General features: G+C 51.5%; 1 protein-coding gene across 1 annotated transcript in view; it reads right to left on the minus strand.

Moving 5' to 3' along the window:
• The window catches only part of LOC147083871 (poly(ADP-ribose) glycohydrolase-like), a 31,368-nt gene extending 13,312 nt beyond the window's left edge, over positions 1-18,056 (minus strand). The window contains 6 exon segments of the mRNA XM_085980079.1: positions 2,060-2,165; positions 4,215-4,323; positions 7,654-7,732; positions 10,665-10,812; positions 13,483-13,555; positions 18,001-18,056. Coding sequence (XP_085836205.1) covers positions 2,060-2,165; positions 4,215-4,323; positions 7,654-7,732; positions 10,665-10,812; positions 13,483-13,555; positions 18,001-18,056 — 571 coding nt within the window.
• Between the last annotated feature and the right edge of the window lie 9,027 nt (positions 18,057-27,083).

Genomic DNA, 27,083 nt, shown 5'->3' on the forward strand with positions numbered 1-27,083 from the left:
TTTATGTTCCCTGAAAGCTTACTCTCATACTCTATTTTCCCCCTCTTAATTAATCCCTTTTTTCCTCCTTTGCTGAATCCTAAACTGCTTCCAATCCTCAGGTTTACTGCTTTTTCTGGCCAATTTATATGTCCTCTCCTTGGATCTTATGCTATCCCTAATTTCCCTTGTTAGCCACGTTTGAGTCAGCTTTTTTTTTATGCCAAACTGGGATGAACAGATTCTGTAGTTCATTCATGCGATCTTTGAATGTTTGCCATTGCCTATCCACCGTCAACCCTTTGAGTGACATTCCCCAATCAATCGTACCCAACTCTTGCCTCATACCATCATAGTTTCCTTTATTTAAATTCAGGACCCTAGTCTCTGAGTCAACTACTTCACTCTCCATCTTAATTAAGAATTCTATCATATTATGATCGCTCCGACCCAAGGGGCCTCGCCCAACAATATTGCTAGTTAATCCTTTCTCATTACATAATACCCAATATAAGATGGCCTGATGTCTAGTTGGTTCCTCGACATATTGGTCCAGGAAACCATCCCGTATACACTCCAGGAATTCCTCCTCCACTGTATTGTTACTAATTTGGTTAGCCCAATCTATATGTAGATTAAAGTCACCCATGATAACTGCTGTGCCCTTATTGCACGCATCTCTAATTTCCCTTTTAATGCCATCCCCAACCACCACATTACTGTTTGGTGGTTTATATACCACTCCCACTAACGTTTTCTGCCCTATGGTATTTCTCAGTTCTACCCATACAGATTCCACATCTTCAGAGCCAATATCTTTCCTACAATTGTGTTAATCCCTTTTTAACCAGCAATGCTACCCCACCTCCTTTTCCTTTTTGCCTATCTTTCCTTAAGGTGAGGGGAGGGGGCAGGAAGGGAGAAAGACATGCATACAGCATGATTAGCTGGAAAGTGGGAAAGGCTTGTGTGGTGAGGGGGAAGTGGGATGTGAGGAGGAGGAGTAGGGATGAACATACCATTGTTGTCCCTAAGAGGGTCAACATCGCTGGTGGCCACAACGCCCACCACCTGGCACCCAGTAATCTGCAGCACTCTCCTCCAGCTCAGACAGTGGTCGGGTGTCAGGTTTTCCCCCGCCTGTGTGCTCCTGCTCCCTCCTGTTGTGAGTGACCTTGGCCTGCAAGAGAAAGGAAAGTGTGAGAGTGAGTGCGGAGCAAGGTGTTTGGGAGATGTGCCTGCCACAGTTGAATAGCTGCCATTGTTTGCAAGGTGTGAGATGTGGGTGTGAGTGTTGGTAGGTAGAGATTGTTGGTGGATGAGTGCTGGGGGAGTGGTGCTTTGGGCAGTGTATGAAGATTGTGGCTCAGATAGTGGTATGTAGCATTTGTTGAAGCGTTGACTCACCCTGACCACATGAGTGAGGTTGTTAAATTTCTTCCTGCTCTGTGTGTGGGTCCTGGGGACCACAGTGCTGCCCGAGACCTGCTGGGCTACCTCCCTCCACATGGTGTGGAAGACTTGCGGTGAGGGCCTCCTGCCACTTGCTGGGTACAGCACGGCCCTCTGTCTCTCCACAGCGAAGACCAACTCCTCCAATGCTTGGTTGCAGAATCTGCGGGCTCTCTCCCTGGGCCGTTGATCTGCCATGAATACAGCTGCTTGAATCATCCGGCTCCTTGGGCTTGGCCTGCTCCTGCTTGCTGACACAGGTTCACAGGCAGCAATGCTGAGAATGAGGTTCTGCAGCATCAATGAACCTCCCCTCTAAGAACTGGAAAGAGCCTGTGGCAATGATGACCTTCGATTAGACTGCACCTGACATTGGTTAGTGTTTTGAGTGTAACGCCACTGAGCTAAGCCGTTAGCACTTGATTTAGCGCTGCCATCCATTCTCTGAGCGACTACACTGAATTTTGTGTGCAGCGAGATTCATTCGCGCCTGGCGCTAAATCTCAAACTTTTCCAAAGTTAGCGTCCACTCCTGGGCTATAATGAATTTCTCGCCCACAGTGGCCTCAGATGGTTGTACTCCACTTGAGGTGGTCTTTTACTAATGGCAGTTTAACAATCAACCAACCTTTAAGCTGTACATCCCCTTTGTACGCTTCACAGCCCCAGTTGCCGGTGGCGATGGCGGAATGCTGATTGGCTGGTATCACACAGTGTGAGAATCCACAGAAAGCCTTCAGAGGAGACACAGCATTAAAGGCACCAGACTCAAAGCCGTTAAATCTGACCAACAAACAAAATGCAGTCAGAGACGCCTTTTATTTCCAGCCTTCGCCTCTCTTCTCCTGAAGGTGCTGACACTGGCTTGGTCCAGTCTCGCCCCCCCCACCGTCCTGCCCATCCCGTCCCACCCCCACCCCATCCCGTCCCACCCCATCCCGTCCCTCCACCAACCATCCCTCCCCCACCGTCCCCTCCCCCAGCATCACCTCCCCCACCGTCCCCTCTCCCACCGTCCCTCCCCCACCGTCCCCTCCCCCACCATCCCCTCCGCCAACATCCCCTCCCCCACCATCCCCTGCCCCCACCGTCCCCTCCCCCACCCACCATCCCCTCCCCCACCGTCCCCTCCCCCACCGTCCCTCCCCCACCGTCACCTCCCCCACCGTCCCCTCCCCCAACGTCACCTCCCCCACCGTCCCCTCCCCCACCGTCCCTCCCCCACTGTCCTCTCCCCCACCGTCCCTCTCCCACTGCCCCCTCCCCCACCATCCCCTCCGACTACCGTCCCTCCCCCACCGTCCCCTCCCCCATCGTCCCCTCCACCCACCATCCCCTCTGCCCACCATCCCTCCCCCACCGTCCCTCCCCCACCATCCCTACCGTCCCTCCCCCACCGTCCCCTCCCCCACCATCCCCTCCCCCACCGTCCCCTCCCCAGCGTCCCCCTCCCCACCATCCCCTCGCCCACCATCCCCTCCCCCACCATCCCCTCCCCCACCGTCCCATCCCCCACCATCCCCTCCCCCACCGTCCCCTCCCCCATCATCCCCTCCCCCACCGTCCCCTCCCCACCATCCCTCCCCCACCATCCCCCTCCGCCACCTTCCCCCTCCGCCACCGTCCCCTCCCCCACCGTCCCCTCCCCGACCGTCCCCTCCCCCACCATCACCTCCCCCACCGCAGCAGCCCCAACACTGGGCTGGCAAGGCCCAGCTAACTCCACACTGACCAGAGATCTAAGCAAGGATCGCTGTGGTTCAGTACCAGATGGGACAAGATCCTTTAGCAGTGAGTGGAACAGCAGCGACTGTGACAGCCCCAAGCCACACCAGCAGGTCGAGAGGAGAGGGGCAGAAACCCAAATCATTTCCACAATCTTATCTGTGACCAGTGACTAAAATCTATAATTCTACTTTTGCTGCTGATACCTTTAAGTATTTTAAATAATAAGTTATTCTCTCCCTTTTCCCAAATGGACGTCGTTGGCTACGAATGGGTGAACCTTCTCCCTGGCCTCTGCTGTGAAACTGGCTGTTGGGAGGCGAGAGCAGAAAGTTGAAGCAAAGTAGACCGCTTTGCTCACGCCAGTGGGGTGACTCTAGCCAAGCCCGGAGAGCAGCTCCAAGGGCCCACACCCTCCAGAAGGAGGTGACCACTAATGGTGACCACTAATGAGAAACCCCCTTGGCTCGTCCCAACTAAAATGTGTAAATTTAGATCATTTGTAAATTGGCATCAATGAAGCGATGTCCAGGGGTTCCCGCTAGTGGACACCAGGTGGCTGCAACCATGGTCACCTCGGTGTGTGACCGAGATCAGGACCGAGCAGGCAGGCTCAGGCAAGGGTCCACTTTTCACATCCAGCTCGACAATCAGACAGCTGGTTAGATGCAGACTGGAGTTCAGGCCGGCTGCAAGATACAGTTTGTAAGTCTGCAGGGGCCGCTGATTGCGGTTTTAGATCTTCAAAAAATTGTACCTGTTTCAATCAACCTCGGACTTCAATGAATCCTGAAACTTAAAAACGCACGAGGTGAAGTAATGTAGTGCGCAGTAATCCTTGCCTGGCTGTCACCCTGAAGCCCTGTGATTAAGATCAGGAGCTAACCTGTGGGCCGCTCTCACTATACGCTGGTACTGTGTGTGGGTTCCCAACAGGACCTGCTCGCCTTTAAGTTGGTTACTACACACTTTGCATCCGTTTCAAGCTGTGTGACCACGGATGTCAAAGGCGGCCAGTTTCCTTTGCTGGGTTGTGTTCTTCCTGTCTCAGGACTTACCTTTCTCAGCTCCCTCTCCAAAAACCGAGGTTGGTACTGGTCCATGGGGTTGCGAAAGTTAATAGCATCAATGGCCACTATCTCTGTACTGCGCCTCAGCCAGGAATCCCTGGAAAAATGGAAATGGGATGAATATTTCTGTTTGCAAAGACCCCGAATATTCACTCCCCCCTCCCCAAGGTATTAATGTGGCACGGTTGGTGATTTATTTAGATAGTGAAAATAAACTTAATTCCCAGAGCAACTGAAATATTGGCAATCCACCAGAACAAATGAAACTACGGACAGCAAATGCCCCTTCAGACACTTTCTTTTCACAGACCATGTACAATCTGCCCTTTCACAGACAGGTTGTCTCTGCCCACTCTCCTGAAGGTGGTGCCTCCCTCACTGGAGCAGTGACCAACATCAGCGGCATTTTCTAACAAGGTAAAACCCTGAAATTTCTCACTGATGCCGAGTGTATTGCCAGGATATTAGTCTAACGCAATTTTCTACCTTATTCAGTTCTGTCCTACAGGGGGTTTATATATAGAATAACGGATACCCGGGAGTGAGTTACAGGCTGGAATCTAATCAAGGGGTTTGGTGGTTTATATATAGAATAACGGATACCCGGGAGTGAGTTACAGGCTGGAATCTAATCAAGGGGTTTGGTGGTTTATATATAGAATAATGGATACCCGGTAGTGAGTTACAGGCTGGAATCTAATCGAGGGGTTCGGGGGTTTATATATAGAATAACAGATACCCGGGAGTGAGTTACAGGCTGGAATCTAATCGAGGGGTTCGGGGGGGATTATATATAGAATAACAGATACCTGGGAGTGAGTTACAGGCTGGAATCTAATCGAGGGGTTCGGGGGTTTATATATAGAATAACAGATACCCGGGAGTGAGTTACAGGCTGGATTCTAATTGAGGGGTTCGGGGGTTTATATATACAATAATGGATACCCGGGAGTGAGTTACTGGAGACATCAGCTCGCGTTTCTCTGACTTTAGCCTCTAACCTTCTGTAACAGAACTTCCTCGGGGCAGTGTCTGAGGCCCAACCATCTTCAGCTGTTTCATCAATGACCTTCCCTCCATCATAAGGTCAGAAATGGGGATGTTTGCTGATGACTGCACAGTGTTCAGTTCCATTCGCAACTCCTCAGATAATGAACCAGTCCATGCCCCCATGTAGCACGATCTGGACAACATTCAGGCTTGGGCTGATAAGTGGCAGGTAACATTCGTGCCACACAAGTGCCAGGCAATGACCATCTCCAACAAGCGAGAGTCTAACCACCGCCCCTCGACATTCAATGGCATTACCATCGCCGAATCCCCCAGCATCAACATCCTGGGGGTCACCATTGACCAGAAACTTAACTGGACCAGACACATAAATATGTGGCAGCAAGAGCAGGTCAGAGGCTGGGTATTCTGCAGCGAATGTCTCACCTCCTGACTCCCCAAAGCCTTTCCACCATCTACAAGGCACAAGTAAGGAGTGTGATGGAATACTCTCCACTTGCAGCTTCAATAACACTCAAGAAGCTCGACACCATCCAGGTCAAAGCAGCCCGCTTGATTGACACTCCATCCACCACCTTAAACTTTCACTCCCTCCACCACAGGCGTACCGTGGCTGCAGTGTGTACCATCTCCAAGATGCACTGCAGCAACTCGCCAAGGCTTCTTCGGCAGCACCTCCCAAACCCGTGACCTCTGCCACCTAGAAGGACAAGGGCAGCAGGCGCATGGGAACACCACCATCTCCAAGTTCCCCTCCAAGTCACACATCATCCTGACCTGGAAGTATATCGGCCGTTCCTTCATCGTTGTTGGGTCAAAATCCTGGAACTCCCTCACTAACAGCACTGTGGGAGTACCATCACCACACGGACTGCAGCGGTTCAAGAAGGCGGCTCACCACCACCTTCTCAAGGGCAACTAGAGATGGGCAATAAATGCTGTCCTTGCCAGCGACGCCCACATCCCATGAACGAATTAAAAAAAATTCTACCCCTCTCGATATAAAGGCTAACATTCCATTTGCCTTTTGATTATTTTTTGTACCTGACTACATTTTAGTGATCTGTGTACACGGAGCCCTAAATCTCTTGGGCCCTCCGCTGTTCCCAGCTTTTCACCATTTAGAGAATACTCAGATCCATCCTTTCTTGGCCCAAAATGGATGACCTCACACTTACCTGGGTTGAAATCCATCTGCCAGGGTTTTGCCCACTCACTGAATCTCTCAATGGCTCTTTGTAATTTTATGCTCCTGTCTACACGACTTACTATACCACCAATCTGTGTCATCGGCAAACTTGGATGTACGGCTCTCTAATGTGTTAATAAATATAGTGAATAGTTGAGGCCCCAGCTCAGATCCTTGTGGGACACCACTAGTCACTTCCATCCAACTCGAGTACACGCCCATTATCCCTGCTCCCTGTCTTCCACCGCAGAACCAATCTCCTCACTAGGTCAGTAATTTGCCTTCAATTCCATGAGCTTTAATTTAGGTCTTGTGTCTTCTGCAATTATCTTGCATTCTTCACATAATTCAAACCTGCCTGACCTTGTCTCTCAATCAGCACTTCTCCCCATGCAAATAGCTCAAGTTTGGAGAGTCTTTTGATAACTTGCCCCCAAAATAATTTTTTTTTTAAGTTCTATAAAGTGGGCGCTCAGAGACCCACTTCCTGCACTCTTCCCCACTCACTTTCTTTCTGTTCTACAACCCAAATCAAAGCCGGAGATACATAATCCCATTCCAAAAGAAGAGGGTATCCAGATCTGCACTTTGTGTTCAGCTGGAGTCCCAACACCTTCAGGGGCCCAGGCGGTCAGGCGGAATCGCTCTGACGCAACACCTCATATCATCTCAGAAATGTCCCAGAGCACTTCACACTCAATGAAATACATTGAAGTCACTGTTATATGGGCAAACACAGCAGCTAATCCGTACAAAGCAAGATCACACAAACAGCAATCAGGTGAATAACCAGTTAATCCATTTTTGGGGGTGTTAGTTGAGGGAGGTGTGTTGGCCAGGATACTGGGAGAACTTCCCGCTGTTCTACAATGATGACACGGGATCTTTAACATCCACTTCAAAAGGCAGGTGGCACCTCGGGCAGCCTAGACTATGTGCCCTCATCCTGCATCGAGGCCTGAGCCCACAGCCTTTGGAGTCCGAGACGAGAGTGCTTCCAAGTGAGCCGAGCTGGAACACGGGTGGTTTTTGTTCAAGGTCACCATCAACAGCGGGAGTACTAAAAGCGCTCAGATGGCCAATTCTGATAATCACTATTTCAGGCAAATTGTTGCTCTAAGCATCGACAGGACAGAGGGCTCCAGATCTCCACTTTGAGCAGCCATGGTTACGATAGCCCCCTACACCCAAGCACCATATTCTCTACCTGAATGGGATGTCACTCACCTTGGCGTCTCATCATTGTAAAATCTGGCCCATCTGTACGAGTCACTGTATCCATTATATTCACTGTAACGCTGAGCTCCTGGAAATCAGATGATTGGGATCAGTGGAATCTCTCAGCATTCGATCACTCTCATTGTCTGCTCTCTTCCTCCGCGCACTGGTTCTGTTTCTCCCCTCTTTGTGTTCCGAGTCTCAGATTGTCACCCGGCCTGCACCAGGGGATGAGACTGGAAATCTGCCCCTCCATGCTCGCTGATGGATGGGAGACTCCCGGGGATTAACTGGCCCATCCGTTTCCCCAGCCTTCCTTGTGAGTTAGAGCCACCTCCCCATCTCTCCTGAAGATGCTGCCCGTGGTGGGGACAGTTTTACAGGGGGGGCACTGGCCCTCCAATACCTCGTCCAATCGACCATTCTTTAGGTATGAGTACCATCAGTGAGTATCGGCACGCTATCTGAACTGAGCCCAATCCAGTTCGAAGCCACTGTCCAGACACCCGCACACTTCCAGCAGGGGTGGTGTGGTGGTTATGACACTGGACTAGTTAATCCAGAGTAGAGCCAGTTCAAATCCCACCAGGGCAGTTTCAGAATTTGAATTCAGTTAAAAAAATCTGGAAGTAAAAAGCTGGTCTCAGTAAAAGTGACCGTGAAGCTGTCGGATTGTCGTACAAACCCAACTGGTTCACTAATGTCCTTTAGGGAAGGAAATCAGCTGTCCTTACCCGGTCCGGGCCTATATGTTACTCCAGTCCCACACCAACCTGGCTGACTCTTAACTGCCCTCCGAAGTGGCCCAGTGAGCCCCTCGGTTGTTCAGGGTGACTGGGGATGGACAGTAAATGGCGGGCTTGCCAGCGACGCCCACATCCCAACAGGTTACGTGATTGGACAATAAGGTGACAGATGGAGTCTAATGTGGGGAAATGTGAGGTAATTCACTTTGGTAGGAAGAATAGAAAAACAATGGCCTAGAAATTCAGTGGGCTTTGCGCCCAGTTACCGCCCAAAGAGGGCTTCTGCGCCAGTCTGCAAACTTCGGGCGAGCTTCATTGACGCGCTAATTGCGGCGGTAGCCGTTAGCGCTGCGCCGCCACCGATGACGTCATCGGTGTGCGCAGCGCCCCGGTTCCACCCCGACACCGGCCTGATCCCCATCTTCAGTAGCGGCCGCCTCTTCCGTGGCGGCCGCTAATAACTTTCGGAGACCGGGTCCGTACAGCAGCCTTAGTGGGGCGCTTTAAGGTGGAGGTGCGGCCGGACGCTTTTTCGGCGGCCGCCTGCCCACACCTCCTTCCCCGGCCTCCTCCACACCCCCCCCCGCGGCATTGCCGGCTGGTTTCCGGGAGCCCGGCACTTCTCCGTTGTGCCGGGCTCTTTTGCCGGCACTCCCGATCGGGGCTTCGGCTGCTGCAGGCACCTCCTCCTTAAGAGAGGGAGGAAGGCCTGCAGTACCGCAGCCTGCCGCTCCGCTGCGGGTGGCGCTGCAGCCAGTAGCACGCCGATATTCAGTTTCAGCGCCCCAAGCGGGGGCGGCCACACTCTTGAACAGCGGCCGTCCTCGACTTTGGGCGCTGAAACTGAATATCGGCTGGGCGCGAGTGGCTCCTCGCCCAGCGCTAAATTCTGGCCGCCAGCGAGCTGGCGGGGCTATAGCTAATTTCTAGGCCAATATTTTTTAAATTGTGAGAAACTATTAAATGTTGGTGTTCAGAGAGATTTAGGTGTCCTCGTACAGGAAACACATAAAGCTAGCACGCAGGTATAGCAAGCAATAAGGAAGGCAAATGGCATGTTGGCCTTTATTGCAAGGGGTTGGAGTATAAGAGTAAGGATGTCTTGCTACAATTGTACAGGGCCTTGGTGAGACCACACCCGGCGTACTGCGCATAGTTTTGGTCTCTTTATCTGAGGAAGGATATATTTGCCTTGGCGACGGTGCAGCGAAGATTCACTAGATTGATTCCTGGGATGTCCTATGAGGAGAGATTGTGTAGAATGGGCCGATACTCTCTGGAGCTTAGAAGAATGAGAGGTGATCTCATTGAAACATACAAGATTCTGAAGGGGATTGACAGGGTAGATGCTGAGAGGTTGTTTCCCCTGGCTGGAGTGTCTAGAACTAGGGGCCATAGTCTCAGGATAAGGGGCCGGCCTTTTTAGACTGAGACGAGGAGGAATTTCTTCACATGGGAGTGTTGTGAATGTTTGGAATTCTCTGCCCCAGAGGGCAGTGGTTGTTGAGTCATTGAGAATATTCAAGGCTGAGACAAATAGATTTTTGGACTCTAGGGGAATCAAGGGCGATGGAGATCGGGCGGGAAAGTGGACTTGAGGTCGATGATCAGCCATGACCTTATTGAATGGCGGAGCAGGCTCGAGAGGCCGAATGGCCGACTCCTGCTCTTATTTCTTATGTTCTTATGGGAATGAACATAAATAAACCCTGTAAATGGTACATTTTCTACAGCACCATTAATGCAGCAACCGTCACACGGCACTGGAGATGGTACAGGAAAACCATGGGCAAAACGGCAGGTTTGGAGGAGATTTTTTAAAGGCAGGGAGACAAGTAGCGAGGGGGAGGGAGGGAGAGTGCAGCTACGCATTGAGAAACTCCCAGCTTTTCTCTCACACGTTTGCTAGTGTTCCTTCAGGCAGCGAGCGTTTGCTTAGCGCAGTTTCAGAGTTTGGGAGCTGCGTCTGCCTGAACCATTATTTAAAAAAATCCATCTGAACCGGGCAGTAAATCCCAATAAATCCAAGCAGATCCCGAATTACACCCATGGAGAAAGAACTGGGAATGCTGAGAATGTTCCGAATGGGAGGTTCACCAGAAGCAGTGCAGACGATGGACCCTCATCCAAGCATCAACCCGGCTTTCCTCCCTTCCAAATGCTGACTGTCTATTCCATCAGACCCTGAGCTCTCCCGAATCCGAACTATTTAACCAGGAGGCTCGCTGCCGCTTGCAGCGCAAAGTAACTGAGTTAACAGAGCTGAAACCTTACAGGTAATAACCAGACATTCGTTTTCCAGCATCTTCTCGGTGAAGAGACGTGCCACGATCAGCTCCGTGTTAATGAGAAATCGGATTTCCTCCTGGACAAGTCCAGAGCCAAGAACTCCACCTCCCACCAACGCTGCAGCAAAATCCTCCTGGAATCAACAGGCACACTGGTCACACCGCGCACTGCTCCAGCCCGCACTGGTCACACCGTGCACCACTCCAGCCCACACTGGTCACACCGCGCACTGCTCCAGCCCACACTAGTCACACCGCGCACTGCTCCAGCCCACACTGTCACACTGCGCACCGCTCCAGCCCGCACTGGTCACACCGCGCACCGCTCCAGCCCACACTGGTCACACCGTGCACCGCTCCAGCCCACACTGGTCACACCGCGCACCACTCCAGCCCACACTGGTCACACCGCGCACAGCGCACCATTCCAGCCCAGACTGGTCACACCACGCACTGCTCCAGCCCACACTGGTCACACCGTGCACCACTCCAGCCCACACTGGTCACACCGCGCACTGCTCCAGCCCACACTGGTCACACCGCTCCAGCCCACACTGGTCACACCGTGCACCGCTCCAGCCCACACTGGTCACACCGCGCACTGCTCCAGCCCGCACTGGTCACACCGTGCACTGCTCCAGCCTGCACTGGTCACACCGCGCACCGCTCCAGCCCGCACTGGTCACACCGCGCACTGCTCCAGCCCGCAGTGGTCACACCGTGCACCGCTCCAGCCCACACTGGTCACACCGCGCACCGCACCAGCCCGCACTGTGCTCCGCGCATTGCTCCCGCCCACACTGGTCACACCGCGTACTGCTCCAGACAACATTGGTCACACCGTGCACTGCACCATGCACTGCTCCAGCCCACACTGGTCACACCACGCACTGCTCCAGCCCACACTAGTCACACCGCGCACTGCACCAGCCCGCACTGTGCACCGCGCACTGCTCCAGCCCACACTGGTCACAATGCTCCCGCCCACAATTGTCACACCGTGCACTGCTCCAGCCCACACTGGTCAGACCGCGCACCGCTCCAGCCCAGACTGGTCACACCGCGCACCGATCCTGCCCACACTGGTCTCACCGTGCACTGCTCCAGCCCACACTGGTCACACCGCGCACTGCTCCAGCCCACACTGGTCACACCGCGCACCGCTCCAGCCCACACTGGTCACACCGCTCACCGCTCCAGCCCACACTGGTCAAACCACACACTGCTCCAGCCCACACTGTGCACCGTGCACCGCTCCAGCTCACACTGGTCAAACCGCGCACCGCTCCAGCCCACACTGGTCGCACCGCGCACCGCTCCAGCCCACACTGGTTACACCGCGCACCACTCCAGCCCACACTGGTCACACCGCGCACCGCTCCAGCCCACACTGGTCACACCACGCACCGCTCCAGCCTGGAGAATGGCACTTCAATGTGGATCCTTTGTAAGATTGGAAAATACCATGTTTCAGCATCTGGTTCCTTTACTACATGGGAACTCAACAACAACTTGTACCTTTATAGGACCTTTAACGTAGTAACAATGGCCCGCTGTGCCTCACAGGAGTGTAAAGCAGACAAAGATTGACCCCGAGCCACATGAGGACGAAGTACGGCAGGTGACCAAAAGCTCGGTCAAAGAGGGAGGTTTTGAGGAACGTCTTAAAGGAGGAAAGGGGGGCGGAGAGGTGGAGAGGTTTAGGGAGGGAATTCCAGAGCTCAGGCCCTCGGCAGCTGAAGGCACGGCCACAAATTTTGCAGCGATTAATATCGAGGAGGCGCAAGAGGCCAGAATTCTGTCTGTCCCTCCCTCTAAAAATTTGCATGTATGACCTATCATGTCTCTAACATGTCCTAAAGTGCCTCGCAGCCAATGAATGAGTCGTATAGTCAACCGAAGATTTCTGTTTTTACACAGCGGGTGATGAACTGTTCGGATGGGTTGGCAGGAAGGCTGCCTGAGACCAGGACACTGAACTCATTGAGAAGAACAGCTAGGTACTGCCATGGGGAAACAGTGGGATTTATATTCTCAGAGGGCGAGGTCAAAGGGGCAGAAGGGCCTTCTTCGATCAAACCATTATTTTATGCTTGTGTTGTGGTGCCACAGGCAATTCCCAGTTTGGCCATGCATTGGTCAGGTCCAATTGGTAATTCTGACATCCAGGGTCAGTGTAAACATGGTGCAATTACACAAGCCAGGTGACGGGAATGAAATAACTTGCATGGGCTTTCAACCCCACGAGCAGGCTGCAAAACTACGCTACACCCCGCTGTATCTGCGAGATTTAGTATCCGCTTTAAATGCAGATTTTGATTCCAGTTTCCTTCCTTCACCCCTTCTCCTGAGCCTTTCACTAATGTACAGTAATGTTGCACAGGCCAGCGGTCAGGGCCCGTTTCTGGCAGTGACCATGAGCAGCGAGATGACAAGGGTTGTCCTGTCTGCCATTGGGTTTCCTGATTGGCTGCTGGTGTACTTCCACTTTGCTCCCCATACCAATATATGGCACTCGCCCTTCCGCAACATGGGCCTGTGCTGTGGAGATGTTGAGCAGGCTCTTATTCATATACTTCCAGGAAGGGGGTCCAGACCAGATGGGCTCTTTCCAACTTGAGGCCAAAGCTGAAAATCACTCCGCACGATACTTTAACACGTCTTAAACATACGTCTCTCCAGTGAACTGAGCTGACAGCTGAAGCCGGTGTGGAACGATACACGGAGGGAGGTGTGGGACATCTCCTACAAGTGGTGGGACTGTGAGCGGTGTTAGACCTTTGCATCTGCCAGTCCTCTGTTACCTGCAGCATGTCATGTTCCTCTTCTATTCTGCCCTTACAGGTGATATGAAGCTTAGTCACCTTGTACATAGATCTGGAAACAAGAGAAACATTTATTGGAACAGATGGTGGAAAGCAGCCGTTGTTGTGCAGGCACTGGGCAAGAAACGAAATGACCAAGGATTATAAATGACCACATATTTACCCCCCGCCCCCCTCCAACCCCCGACCCCCCACAATTTCCCTTCTCTCTGTCTCCGGAAGTCACTGAATTCTCACTTGGGCTCCACAGGCAGTGCTCACCCAATGATACCCAGCCTCAGTGATCATTGTCCCTGTGCAGGTTCTGACCAAGTGTTGGCAGCCTATCTGTGGAGGACATCAGACCTATCGTGTCCACGCATCAATAACACACAGACTGCAGGAGAATGGTAATAACAGGTAATTACTGAACAGAGGGTATGCTAAAACTGAAAGTACAGAAGCCTGCTGCGGCTTTATATACAGGTGTGGCCACTGCTGGTACTGCAGTATAAAAGCAGTTCTCTGTTAAAGGTACATACACAACAATTCCTCCCCTTTTAGATAAACATTCATTTAACAATTGAATAATAACTAATTACAATTACAATTTTCTTTGTACTATATACATCAGCTGAAAGTAATCATTTATAAATTCAGTCTTTGAGGCGGCTTCCTGATCCTGTCTGGATAGCACCTTTCTCGAGTATCCTGTTCTTGCGGCGGAGTCGATTCTGGGTCATTGTCATTGGTTGGTTCATCAGCTTCCAATACCACTGATTCTGAGGTAGACGCAATCTGTACTTCGGGTTCATCACCAGGTGTGCCTGCTCGTGGTATGGGTTTGACTTGTTCCTGTGACTCTAGAATCTGGTCAGCATGGCGTCTCAGGATGCTCTCTCCAACGTCCACTGTGTACATTAGTGGTCCCTGCCATGTGCATATCGTTCCTGGCTGCCATTTTTCCATTCGGTAATTGCGGGCCAAGACTGGTTGCCCTATCTTGAAGTTCCTGGTTGGCTTTTCATTGATGTGCTGGAATTGCTTATTCTCAACCTCTCGTCTTATGTTTGGTTTGAGCAAGTCCAGGCGACATCTTAACCCGTGGTTAACGAACATCATGGCTGGAGTTTGGTTGGTGACTGCATGTGTCGCATTTTGGTAAGCAAACAAGAAATTATCCACCTTGTGTTGCAGTGGTAGGTTGTCGTTATACATCGCCTTTATTGCTTTTTTAAAGGTTTGAACAAACCTCTCAGCCAATCCATTTGAGGCTGGATGATATGGGGCGGATGGGTAATGCTTTACCCCATTATTCCTCAAAAACCTCCAGAAATCCTCGGACATAAGCTGTGGCCCATTGTCGGAGCAAATCTGTTCTGGCAAGACAGTCCTGGCGAAGATGGTCCGTAGGACTGCAACAGTTTTCTCCATGGTGGTGGAGGACATTTTGATGACCTCTGGCCATTTCGAATATGCATCCACGGCGATTAAAAACATTGAGTCCATAAATCGACCAGCAAAATCAATGTGTACCCGTTGCCATGGAGATGAGGGCCACTCCCATGGGTGTAGCGGGGCCTGTGGTGGAGCGTTTTGGACCTTCTGGCATCCTGTGCATCTCTTGGTCATTTCTTCGATTTCTTTATCGATTCCCGGCCACCACACAAACGCCTTGGCTACGCTCTTCATTTTCACCCCTCCCAGATAACCCTCATGAAGTTCATTGAGCACTCTTTTTCTCAACTTAGGTGGAATTACCACTCGGGTCCACACATCAAGGTCCCCCGGCACACTGACAGCTGTTCTCTCCTTGGCGAGAATGCTGGCAACAGTGAGTCGCCATGTGCTGGCCAACCCTTCACCGTTAAATCATAGACCCGAGAGAGTGTCGGGTCATTTCTGGTTTCCTTTTCTATACTTGAGTTTGTAACAGGTAGACATTCGACTATGGTTGAATGGAATATCTCAACAGGGTCCACTGCAGGTGCTTCCTCCACCATAGGCAGTGGCAGGCGCGACAGTCCATCAACGTTTCCATGCTGTTTCGTGCCCTTGTACTCTATGTCGTATTGATGAGCCCCTAGAAAAATGGACCATCTTTGCAGCCGTTGCGTCGTCATCACCGGAACGCCCTTCTTTTGGTTAAACATGGAGACAAGAGGCTGGTGATCAGTCAGTAAGGTGAATTTCTGCCCATGCAGATAGTGATTGAACTTCTTCACCCCCCACACCAGGCTAAGGGCCTCCCTGTCAATCTGGGCATAGTTACGCTCGGCTGAAGTTAACGAGCGTGACGCAAAGGCTATTGGCCTCTCTGAACCGTCAAGGAATTTGTGCGACAGCACCGCTCCAATTCCGTAGGGAGACGCATCACATGCCAACCTAATCGGTAGTGATGGATTGTAGTGGGCCAATACATCTTTTGAGGTGATTAGGCATTTACATTTCTGAAAGGCACGCTTACACTCATCACTCCATTTCCATGCTCCTCCAGTTTGCAGCAGGGCGTTCAGCGGGTGCAGAATTGTAGACAAGTTTGGCAAGAACTTATGGTAGTAGTTCACCAGCCCGAGGAACGACCTCAGTTGTGACACATTTTCCGGTGCTGGAGCCTTGACTACTGCCTCAATCTTGTCTGGGGACTTATGTAACCCCTCTTCATCAATCACGTGACCACAATACGAGATTTGTTTCCTGAAAAACTCGCATTTGGGGTGGTTGGCTCGTAGCCCATATTCTTGCAATCTAGTGAGCACCTGCTCCAGGTTGGCAAGGTGTTCACTGTCATTTCCACCCGTAACCAGGATGTCGTCCAAATTACACTGGGTCCCCAGGATCCCTTGCAGGACTTGTTCCATCACCCTCTGCCAAATAGCCAGAGCTGATGCGACTCCGAATACCAGTCGGTTGTACTGGTAAAGGCCTTTGTGAGTGTTTATCGTGAGGTATTTCCTAGATGCTTCTTCTACCTCCATTTGTAGATACGCTTGGGCCAGATCAATCTTCGTAAAGCATTTCCCTCCAGATAGTGAGGCGAAAATATCTTCCATCCGTGGAAGTGGAAATTGTACTGTGTGAAGGACTGGGTTCACAGTTACCTTAAAGTCCCCACAGATGCGAACCTTCTTCAGTTCCCCAGGCCTGCTGCTCAATGACTTCTTCATTACAGGAACGATGGGTGTGGCCCACTCCCTCCAGTCCACCTTGGACAGCACACCCGAATGCTCCAGACTCTCCAGCTCTGCTTCGATGGCTGGGCGGATCGCATTCGGCCTTAAAAAATTTTGGGTTTGCTTTATCTTCCATTTTTATCGTTGCCGTTATGCCTTTTAGAGTCCCAAGTCCTTGCTGGAACACCTCTTTCACGTCAGTTAGAATTTTTGACAGTCGTCCAGGTGTGACGTCGTCATCCTTTTTGTCAGCCACAGTTAGCGCCTAAATGGAATGCCAATCCAATTGTATTTTTCGGATCCATTCACGTCCCAATAATGGTGGTCCTCCATCTTGTAGTATATACAGATACAGTTCCTGTGTTTCCTTGTCGTTGTATTTAACAGGCACCCTTATTTTTCCTCTGGGGTAGACTTTTTGCCCCGTATATGTCTTCAGGACAATGGAAGTATCCTTCAAGGGAATGTGTGAGAATAGCCGCTCGTAGTCTCGTCGATTCATGACTGTTAGGGCTGATCCTGTGTCCAATTCCATCTTTACTTGGGACACTGCTATCATGTGGGTGACCCAAATGGTTCGGTGATCCTCCTTTGCGATCACGTTGTGTAACTTTAAACAATTAGTCTTCTGCTCCCAGAGTCATTATCACTCTTCTGATCTTCCGAACTACCGTCCGTCATCTTTTGTACTTTATTGTACTTTTCCTTAGTAGTTCTTTTAGTGTTGGTTTTCTTTCCTGACCTGCAGACTTGTGCTATGTGTCACAATTTTCCACATTGCCTGCATACTTTGTCCTTAAACCAGCAATCCTTCTGGTCATGGGTTGTTCTGCCACAGCGATAGCACTTTTCTGCTCCATATGCCATTTCATTAGCGCTATACTCTTGTGGTTTATGTTGTATTTCCGCAGCTCCCCGTGCTGCTGCTTCGCTGAAAGCCTTTTCTAGCGTAAGGTCCTTTTCCGAAAGTAGTCGTTTCTGGGATCCTTCACTCTGGAGCCCGCAGACAAACTTATCCCTTAAGGTATCTGCCAGTCCTGCTCCGAACTGGCAGTGTTTTGATAACTTGCATAGTTCCGTAAGATAGTCAGCATTACTCTCGTCTTTGTGCTGGTTTCGTTTATGGAACTTGAATCTTTCTGCTATCAGCAGCAGCGTAGGGTTTAGATGTTCTTGTAAGATATTGACAATCTCGTCAAAACTTTTCTCCATTGGTTTAGCTGGGGTAATTAAATTCCGCAATAGGCCGTATGTTCTCGCACCCATCAAATTCAATAATACCGATGCCTTCTTTCCATCGGCCACCTCATTTGCCTTGCAGTACACTTCAATTCTTTCCACATACGTGGTCCAGTCTTCTACTTCGTTGTCAAAAGCAATGATGCTGCCACTCTTCGGCATCTTGGGTGGTTTAAAATGGCGCCTCCTGCGCTTTTCCTTCTTCCCCAATGGGTTAAAATGGCGCCTCCCGCGCTTTTCCTTATTCCCCCTGCTGCCAATGCTGCTCTTAGCGTTCTAACTCATAATGGCGGCGCCCCGCGGCTTTCTGCACGTCTCTCTTTTGTTAATTAATTTTTCTTCGATGTTGTCCGCTGAGCGTCTCTCAGTTCCGTCCCCTTTCTTTTTCTTAATGCAGCCCGACTCTTGATCACCGGCCACGCCCTGTGCGCTCCACCATCTCTCTCTCTTTTTCTTCCCGATGACACTGCTCAGCCCCTTTGCAGAGCCGCTCGATCGAGCTCTAGCCGGCCGCAGTCCAGGAAAGGTCAGCGCACTACCTGCTACCAGCCCGATTTGCTGGGACACCTTGACTGGAGAACCAAGCCCAGCTCTACACAGCTTCCCCTGCGATTCTCTGAACTCCGATGGATCACTGGGCGGTTGCCCACGGTCAACGCCCGTTGCTTTGGCTTCGACCTCCAAGAAGCTTCTTTTCAGGGATGGATCCCCGTGAGGTGATGCAGTACTGCAGGTGAGTTTGAACCTGCTCGTCACCACTATAGTGTCCGCGCATCAATAACACACGGACTGCAGGAGAACGGTAATAACAGGTATGCACTGAACAGAGGGTATGCTGAAACTGAAAGTACAGAAGCCTGCTATGGCTTTATATGCAGGTGTGGTCACTGCCGGTACTACAGCATAAAAGCAGTTCTCCCTTAAATGTACATACACAACAAGACCCAGGGTCTGACTGTATCCACACTCGATGTTCACAAGAGCATTTCCCGGGAGGTTGCCGGCTGGTGCTCAGGGGCAGAAACCTTGGCCAATTTCAAAGGAACAGGAGGAGGCCATTCAGCCCCTCGATGCTGTTCCGCCATTCTATTAGATCATAGCTGTTCTTACCTCAACTCCATTTACCCGCCTTTTCTCCATAGCTCTCGATACCCTCACCCAACAAAAAGCCGCTGTTCCTAGTCTCGAGAACCCCAGCAGCCACAGCCTTTCGGGGGACAGAGTGTTCCAGAATTCCACCACACTTTGCACAAAGTAAATGTTTCCTGATTCCCCACAACCCCCGCTGGAGTGACGTGTGCCCCCCCGCCCCTGCTGGAGTGACGTGTGCCCCCCCGCCCCCGCTGGAGTGAAGTGTGCCCCCAGCCCCCGCTGGAGTGACATGTGCACCCACCCCCCGCCCCTGCTAGAGTGAAGTGTGCCCCCGCCCACCGCCCCTGCTGGAATGACATGTGCCCCCCGCCCCCGCTGTGGTGACATGTGCCCCCCCGCCCCTGCTGGAGTGATGTGTGCCCTCACCCCCCGCTGGAGTGACGTGTGCCCCCACCCCCCGCCCCCGCTGGAGTGACGTGTGCCTCACCCCGCCCCCGCTGGAGTGACGTGTGCCCCCCCGCCCCCGCTGGAGTGACGTGTGCCCCCCCGCCCCCGCTGGAGTGATGTGTGCCCCCCGCCCCTGCTGGAGTGACGTGAGCCCCCCCGCCCCCGCTGGAGTGATGTGTGCCCCCCCCGCCCGTGCTGGAGTGATGTGTGCCCCCCGCCCCCGCTGGAGTGATGTGTGCCCCGCCGCCCCCGCTGGAGTGACGTGTGCACCCCCGCCCCCGCTGGATTGACATGTGCCCCCCCGCCCCCGCTGGATTGACGTGTGCCCCCCCCGCCCCCGCTGGATTGACGTGTGCCCCCCCCGCCCCCACTGGAGAGACCTGTGCCCCCCCGCCCCCAAAGGAGTGATGTGTGCCCCCCCCCGCCCCCGCTTGAGTGACGTGTGCCCCCCCTCCACCCCCCGATGGAGTGATTTGAGCCTCCCCTCCCCCCCCGCTGGAGTGACGTGTGCCCCCCCACTGCCCCCCACTTGAGTGACGTGTGCTGCCCCAACCACCCCCCCCCCCGCTGGAAAGATGTGTGCCCCCCACAAACGCCCCCCCGCTGGAGTGACGTGTGCCCCTCCCACTGACCCCCACTGGAGTGACGTGTGCCCCCCGCTGTAGTGACGTGCCCCCCCAAGCTGCAGTGACGTTTCCCCCCCCCTGCTGACTTGATGTGTGCCCCCCTCCCCCCGCTGGCGATCCGACTCGGTGCAACTCAGCAATGAGCTCTGAACTGAGCGAGGGGGAAAGTTCTATCGTTGAATTTGGGAAGGTTGTGAGATGCAACTTTCAGCAGTGTAAGTTTTGCATAAGCAGTTCGACAAATAAAAAGACACTCTCGGCCATTTGCTGCCGTCCACCAAGGCGCTATCTGGGAATAACCGAAGCTGCCCTTACAGCACTTTCTATTGGCATTTAAAAGGGCACCCATCCACCACCTTAAACATTCACCCCCTCCACCACCAGCGTACCGTGGCTGCAGTGTGTACCATCTAGAAGATGCACTGCAGCAACTCGCCAAGGCTTCTTCGGCAGCACCTCCCAAACCTGCGACCTCTACCACCTGGAAGGACAAGGGCAGCAGATGCATGGGAACACCACCACCTCCAAGTTCCCCTCCAAATCACACACCATCCTGACTGTGGAAATATATCGCCGATCATTCATCGTTGCTGGGTCAGAATCCTGGAACTCCCTCCCTAACAGCACTGTGGGAGTACCTTCACCACACGGACTGCAGTGGTTCAAGAAGGCGGCTCACCACCACCTTCTCAAGGGCAACTAGCGATGGGCAATAAATGTCCATGAATTAATTTAAAGAAAAGAAACGACATGCCACTTTTGCCCATTACCAGTTGATCCTTCATGGCTTTGAACACAGGGAGTCAAGGAGCAAGTGAAGCAAGGTTAAAGGTGAAGAATAATTGGAGGGTGTGCTGACGTAACCTGTGGGATTTTCTACCACAGAAGGCTGTGGAGGCCAAGTCACTGAATATATTTAAGAAGGAGATAGATTTCTCGACACAAAAGGCATCAAGGGGTATGGGGAGAGAGCGGGAATATGGCATTGAGATAGAGGACCAGCCATGTTCATATTGAATGGCGGAGCAGGCTCGAAGGGTCTTTCCTGTTTTATATTTTTCTATGTTTCTCTTTAACTCCTTCCTCCAACATAAAGTCACACATTCTGTCCTCGTTTTATACAAGACTATATTTGCAGTTAAATAACAAATGGTATAGCAGAAAAGCAGCACCACCGCAGGTGGGAGGATGTCATTACAAGATCAATCTGCAGTTCTCATTCTGAACAGAGGAAATTACATTGGGGAACTTGTGCACGGATGTGTGACACCAGGAAGTAAGGTTTTGTAGACAGGAAGTGCGCACAGACAGCAGACCTGGAGTCTCCGCTCAGTTGCGCTGTTTTTTTGCGCAATTAGCCTGAAATTAGTGCCAAGGATCGCGGAATTTATAAGTGCAAATTACACTCAGCGGGAATCGAGTTTCCGCGATCTGTTGCGCCGGTTTAAAGCCGGCCCCTCCCACGAAACCTGCCACGCCCCCAGATCGGATTAAACACCGCGGCGCACTTCCGCTAACTGCGCCCATTTGCGGTCCTTCGAGGAGGCTCCAAAAAACCTTTTAGACGCAAAGACACTAATGGGCACGTTTTAAAAGCTTTTGATCAGAATTTTTTTGAATTTACTAAGAAACTGACTGCTGTTCACCAATGTAGCTAGTAAAGGGCTAGGTAAAGTTTTGAAAGTCTTTTTCAGTTAGTGAAAGTGTAGAGGGAGATTTACTCTGTACCTAACCCGTGCTTTACCTGCCCTGGTGAGTGTTGGATGGGACAGTGTCGAGGGAGCTTTACTCTGTATCTAACCCGTGCTGTACCTGACCCGGGAGTGTTTGCTGGGTAATTGCAGAGGGAGCATTACTCTGTATCTAACCCGTGCTGTACCTGCCCTGGGAATTGTCTGATGGGACGGTGTAGCGGGAGCTTTACTCTGCATCTAACCTTTGCTGTACCAGCCCTGGGAGTGTTTGTTGGGACAGTGTAGATGGAGCATTACTCTGTATCTAACCCGTGCTGTACCAGCCCTGGGAGCGTTTGATTTGAGAGTGCAGAGGGAGCATTACTCTGTATCTAACCTGTGCTGTTCCTGCCCTGGGAGTGTTTGATGGGACAGCGTAGAGGGAGCTTTATTCTGTATCTAACCCGTGCTGTACCTGCCCTGGGAGTGTTTGATGGGAGAGTGTAGACAGAGCTTTGCTCTGTTTCTAACCCGTGCTGTACCTGCCCTGGGAGTGTTTTATGGGCCAGTATAGAAGGAGCTTTACTCTGTATCTTTCACGTGCTTTACCAGCTCTAGGAGTGTTTGATGGGACAGTGTCGATGGCGCTTTACTCTCTATCTAACCCGTGCTGTACCTGCCCTGGGAATGTTTGATGGGACACTGTAGAGGGAGCTTTACTCTGTATCTAACTCGTGCTGTACCTACCCTGGGAGTCTTTGATGGGACAGTGTAGAGGGAGCTTTACTCTGTATCTAACCCGTGCTGTACCTGCCCTGGGAGTGTTGATGTGACAGTGTAGAGAGAGCTTTACTCTGTATCTAACCCGTGCTGTACCTGCCCTGGGAATGTTTGATGGAACAGTGTAGAGGGAGCTTTACTCTTTATCTAACCTGTGCTATTCCTGCCCTGGGAGTGATTGATGGGACAGTGTCGAGGGAGCTTTACTCTGTTTCTAACTCGTGCTGTACGTGTCCTGGGAGTGTTTGATGGGCCAGTATAGAAGGAGCTTTACACTATCTAACCCGTGCTGTACATGCCCTGGGAGTGTTTGATGGGACAGTGTAGAGGGAGCTTTACTCTGAATCTAACCTGTGATGTAACTGACCTGGGACTGTTTGATGGGACACTGTAGAGGGAGCATTACTCTAATCTCTGTAGGACCTGCCCTGGGAGTGTTTGAGGGAGCGTTACTCTGTATATAACCCGATCTGTCGTTGACCTGGGGAGTGCTTGTTGGGACAGTATAGTGGGAGATTTACTCTGCATCTAACCCGTTCTGCAACTGCCCCGTGAGTGTTTGATGGGACAATGTAGAGGGAGCTTTACTCTGTATCTAACCCGTGCTGTACCTGCCCTGTGAGTGTTTGATGGGACAGTGTAGAGGGAGCTTTACCCTATATCTATCCCGTGCTGTTCCTGCCCTGGGAGTGTTTGATGGAACAGTGTAGAGGGAGCTTTACTCTGTTTCTAACACGTGAGATAACTTCCCTGGGAGTGTTTGATAGTAAAGTGTAGAGGGAGCTGTACTCTATATCTATTCTGTGTTGTACCTGCCTTGGGAGTGTTTGAAGGGACAGTGTAGAGGGAGCGTTACTCTATATCTAACTCCAGCTGCACCTGCCCTGGGAGTGTTTTTGGAACTGTGTAGAGGGAGCTTTGCTCTGTATCTAACCTGTGCTATTCCTGCCCTGGGAGTGATTGATGGGACAGTGTCGAGGGAGCTTTACTCTGCTTCTAACCCGTGCTGTAAGTTTCCTGGGAGTGTTTGATGGGCCAGTATAGAAGGAGCTTTACTCTATCTAACCCGTGCTGTATATGCCCTGGGAATGTTTGATGGGACAGTGTAGAGGGAGCTTTGCTCTGAATCTAACCTGTGATGTAACTGACCTGAGGCTGTTTGATGGGACAATGTAGAGGGAGCATTACTCTAATCACTGTAGGACCTGCCCTGGGAGTGTTTGAGGGAGCATTACTCTGTATATAACCCGATCTGTAGTTGACCTGTGGAGTGCTTGATGGGACAGTAGAGTGGGAGATTTACTCTGCATCTAACCCGTGCTGCACCTGCCCCGTGAGTGTTTGATGGGACAATGTAGAGGGAGCTTTACTCTGTATCTAACCCGTGCTGTACCTGCCCTGTGAGTGTTTGATGGGACAGTGTAGAGGGAGCTTTACCCTGTATCTAACCCGTGCTGTTCCTGCCCTGGGAGTGTTTGATGGAACAGTGTAGAGGGAGCTTTACTCTGTTTCTAACCCGTGAGATAACTTCCCTGGGAGTGTTTGATAGGACAGTGTAGAGGGAGCTTTACTCTATATCTAATCTGTGTTGTACCTGCCTTGGGAGTGTTTGAAGGGACAGTGTAGAGGGAGCATTGCTCTATATCTAACCCCAGCTGCACCTGCCCTGGGAGTGTTGATGGGGCAGTGTAGAGGGAGGGTTACTCTGTACCTTACCAATGCTCTACCTGCCCTGGGGAGTGTTTGATCGGACAATGTAGAGGGAGATTTACTCTGTATCTAACCCGTGCTGTACCTGCCTGGGAGTATTTGATGGGAAAGTGTACAGGGAGTTTTACTCTTTTTAACCCGTGCTATACCTGATCTGAGTGTGTTTGAAAGGACTGTGTAGAGGGAGCTTTACTCAGTATCTAACCGGAGCTGTTCCTGCCATGTGGAGTGTTTGTTGGGACAGTGTAAAGGGAGCTTTACGCTGTATCTAACCCGTGCTGTACCTGCCTTGGGAGTATTTGATGGGACAGTGTACAGGGAGTTTTACTCTATTTAACCAGTGCTATACCTGATCTGAGTGTGTTTGATAGGAATGTGTGGAGGGAGCTTTACTCTGTATCTAACACGTGCTGTACCTGCCCCGGGAGTGTTTGATGGGACAATGCTATGGGAGTTTTACTCTGTATCAAACTGTGCTGTTCCTGCCCTGGGAGTGTTTGATTCAACAGTGTAGAGGGAGCTATACTCTGTATCTAACCCGTGCTCTACTTGCCCTGGGAGTGTTTGATGGGACAGTGTAGACGGAGCTTTACTCTGTTTCCATCCCATGATGTACCAGCCCTGGGAGTGTTTGATGGGACAGTGTAGTGGGAGCTTTACTCGGTATCTAACCGGTGCTGATCCTGCCTTGGGAGTGTTTGATTGGACAGTTTAGAGGGAGCTTTAATCTGTATCTAACGCATGCTGTACCTGTCCTGGGAGTGTTTGATGGGACAGTGTAGAGGGAGTTTTACTCTGTACATAAACCGTGCTGCAACTGCCCCTGGAGTGTTTGATGGGGCAATGTAGTAGGAGCTTTGCACTGTATCTAACCCGTGCTGTTCCTGCCCTGGGAGTGTTTGATGGGGCAGTGTAGAGGGAGCTTTACTCTGTATCTAACCCGTGGTATTCCTCCCCTGGGAGTGTTTGATAGGATAGTGCAGAGGGAGCTTTACTTTGCATCTAACCTTTGTTGTAACTGCCCTGGGAGTTGTTGATGGGACAGTGTAGAGGGTGCTTTACTCTCTATCTTAGCCGTGCTGTACCTGCCCTAGGAGAGTTCGATGGGACACTGTAGAGTGAGCTTTACTCTGTATCTAATCTGTGTTGTACCTTCCCTGGGAGTGTTTGATAGGGCAGTGTAGCGTGAGCTTTATCTGTATCTAAACTGTGTTGTACCTTGCCTGGGACTGTTTAATGGGACAGTGTAGAGGTAGCTTTACTCTGCATCTAACCCGTGCTTGTCCTGCCCTGGGAGAGTTTGATGGGACAGTGTAGAGGAAGCTTTACTCTGTTTCCAACCCATGCTGTACATGTCCTGGGAGTGTTAGATGGGACAGTGTAGAGAGAGCATTACTCTGTATCTAACACTAGCTGTACCTGCCCCGGGACTGTTTGATGGGACAGTGTACAGGGAGCTTTACTCTGTATCTAACCTACGCTGCTCCTGCCCCGGGAGTGTTTGATGGGATAGTGTAGAGGGACAGTTACTCTGTTCCCAACCCGTGCTGTACCTGCCCTGGGGAGTGTTGGATGGGAAAGTGTAGAGGGAGCTTTACTCTGTATCTAACCCGTGCTGTACCTGACCCGGGAGTGTTTGCTGGGTCAATGCAGAGGGAGCATTGCTCTGTATCTAACCCGTGCTGTTCCAGCCCTAGGGATTGTTTGATGGGACAGTGCAGAGGAAGCTTTACTCTGAATCTAACCTGTGCTGTTCCTGCCCTGTGAATGTTTGATGGGACAGTGTAGAGGGAGCTTTACTCTGTATCTAACCCGTGTTGTACCTGCCCTGGGAGTGTTTGATGGGACAGTGTAGACAGAGCTTTACTCTGTTCCTAACCCGTGCTGCACCTGCCCTGGGAGTGTTTGATGGGGCAGCATAGAAGGAGCTTTACTCTGTATCTAACACGTGCTGTACCAACCCTGGGAGTGTTTGATGGGACAGTGTGGATGGAGCTTTACACTGTATCTAACCCGTGCTGTACCTGCCCTGGGAGTGCTGGATTGTAGAGTGTAGAGGAAGCATTACTCTGTTTCTAACCCATGCTGTACCTGCCCTTAGAATGTTTGATGGGACAGTGTAGAGGGAGCTTTACTCTGTATCTAACCCGTACTGTTCCTGCCCTGGTAGTGTTTGATGGAACAGTGTAGACGGAGCTTTACTCTGTATCTAACCCATGCTGTACCAGCCCTGGGAGTGTTTGATGGGAAAGTGTAGGTGAAGCCTTACTCTGTATATAACCTGTGCTGCTCGTGTCCTGGGAGTGTTTGATGGGACAGTGTAGAGGGAGGATTACTCTGTATCTAACCCTAGCTGTACCTGCCCCGGGAGTGTTTGATGGGACAGTGTACAGGGAGCTTTACTCTGTATCTAACCTGTGCTGTTCCTGCCCCGTGAGTGTTGGATGGGACAGTGTAGAGGGAGATTTACTCTGTATCTAAGCCGCGCTGTACCTGACACGGGAGTGTTTGCTGGGTCAATGCAGAGGGAGCTTTACTCTGTATTTAACCTGTGCTGTAACTGCCCTGGGGTGTGTTTGATGGGACAGTGTAGAGGGAGCTTTACTCTGTATCTAACCTAGGCTGTTCCTGCCCCGTGAGTGTTGGATGGGACAGTGTAGAGGGAGATTTACTCTGTATCTAAGCCGCGCTGTACCTGACATGGGAGTGTTTGCTGGGTCAATGCAGAGGGAGCTTTACTCTGTATTTAACCTGTGCTGTAACTGCCCTGGGGTGTGTTTGATGGGACAGTGCAGCGGGAGCTTTACTCTGTATCTAACCTAGGCTGTTCCTGCCCTGGGAGTGTTTCATGGGACAGTGTA

The sequence above is a fragment of the Somniosus microcephalus genome, unplaced genomic scaffold (assembly GCF_052327205.1).
Source record: "Somniosus microcephalus isolate GS21.2 unplaced genomic scaffold, FLI_Smic_1.0 scaffold33, whole genome shotgun sequence".
In the NCBI taxonomy this organism is placed as follows: domain Eukaryota; kingdom Metazoa; phylum Chordata; class Chondrichthyes; order Squaliformes; family Somniosidae; genus Somniosus; species Somniosus microcephalus.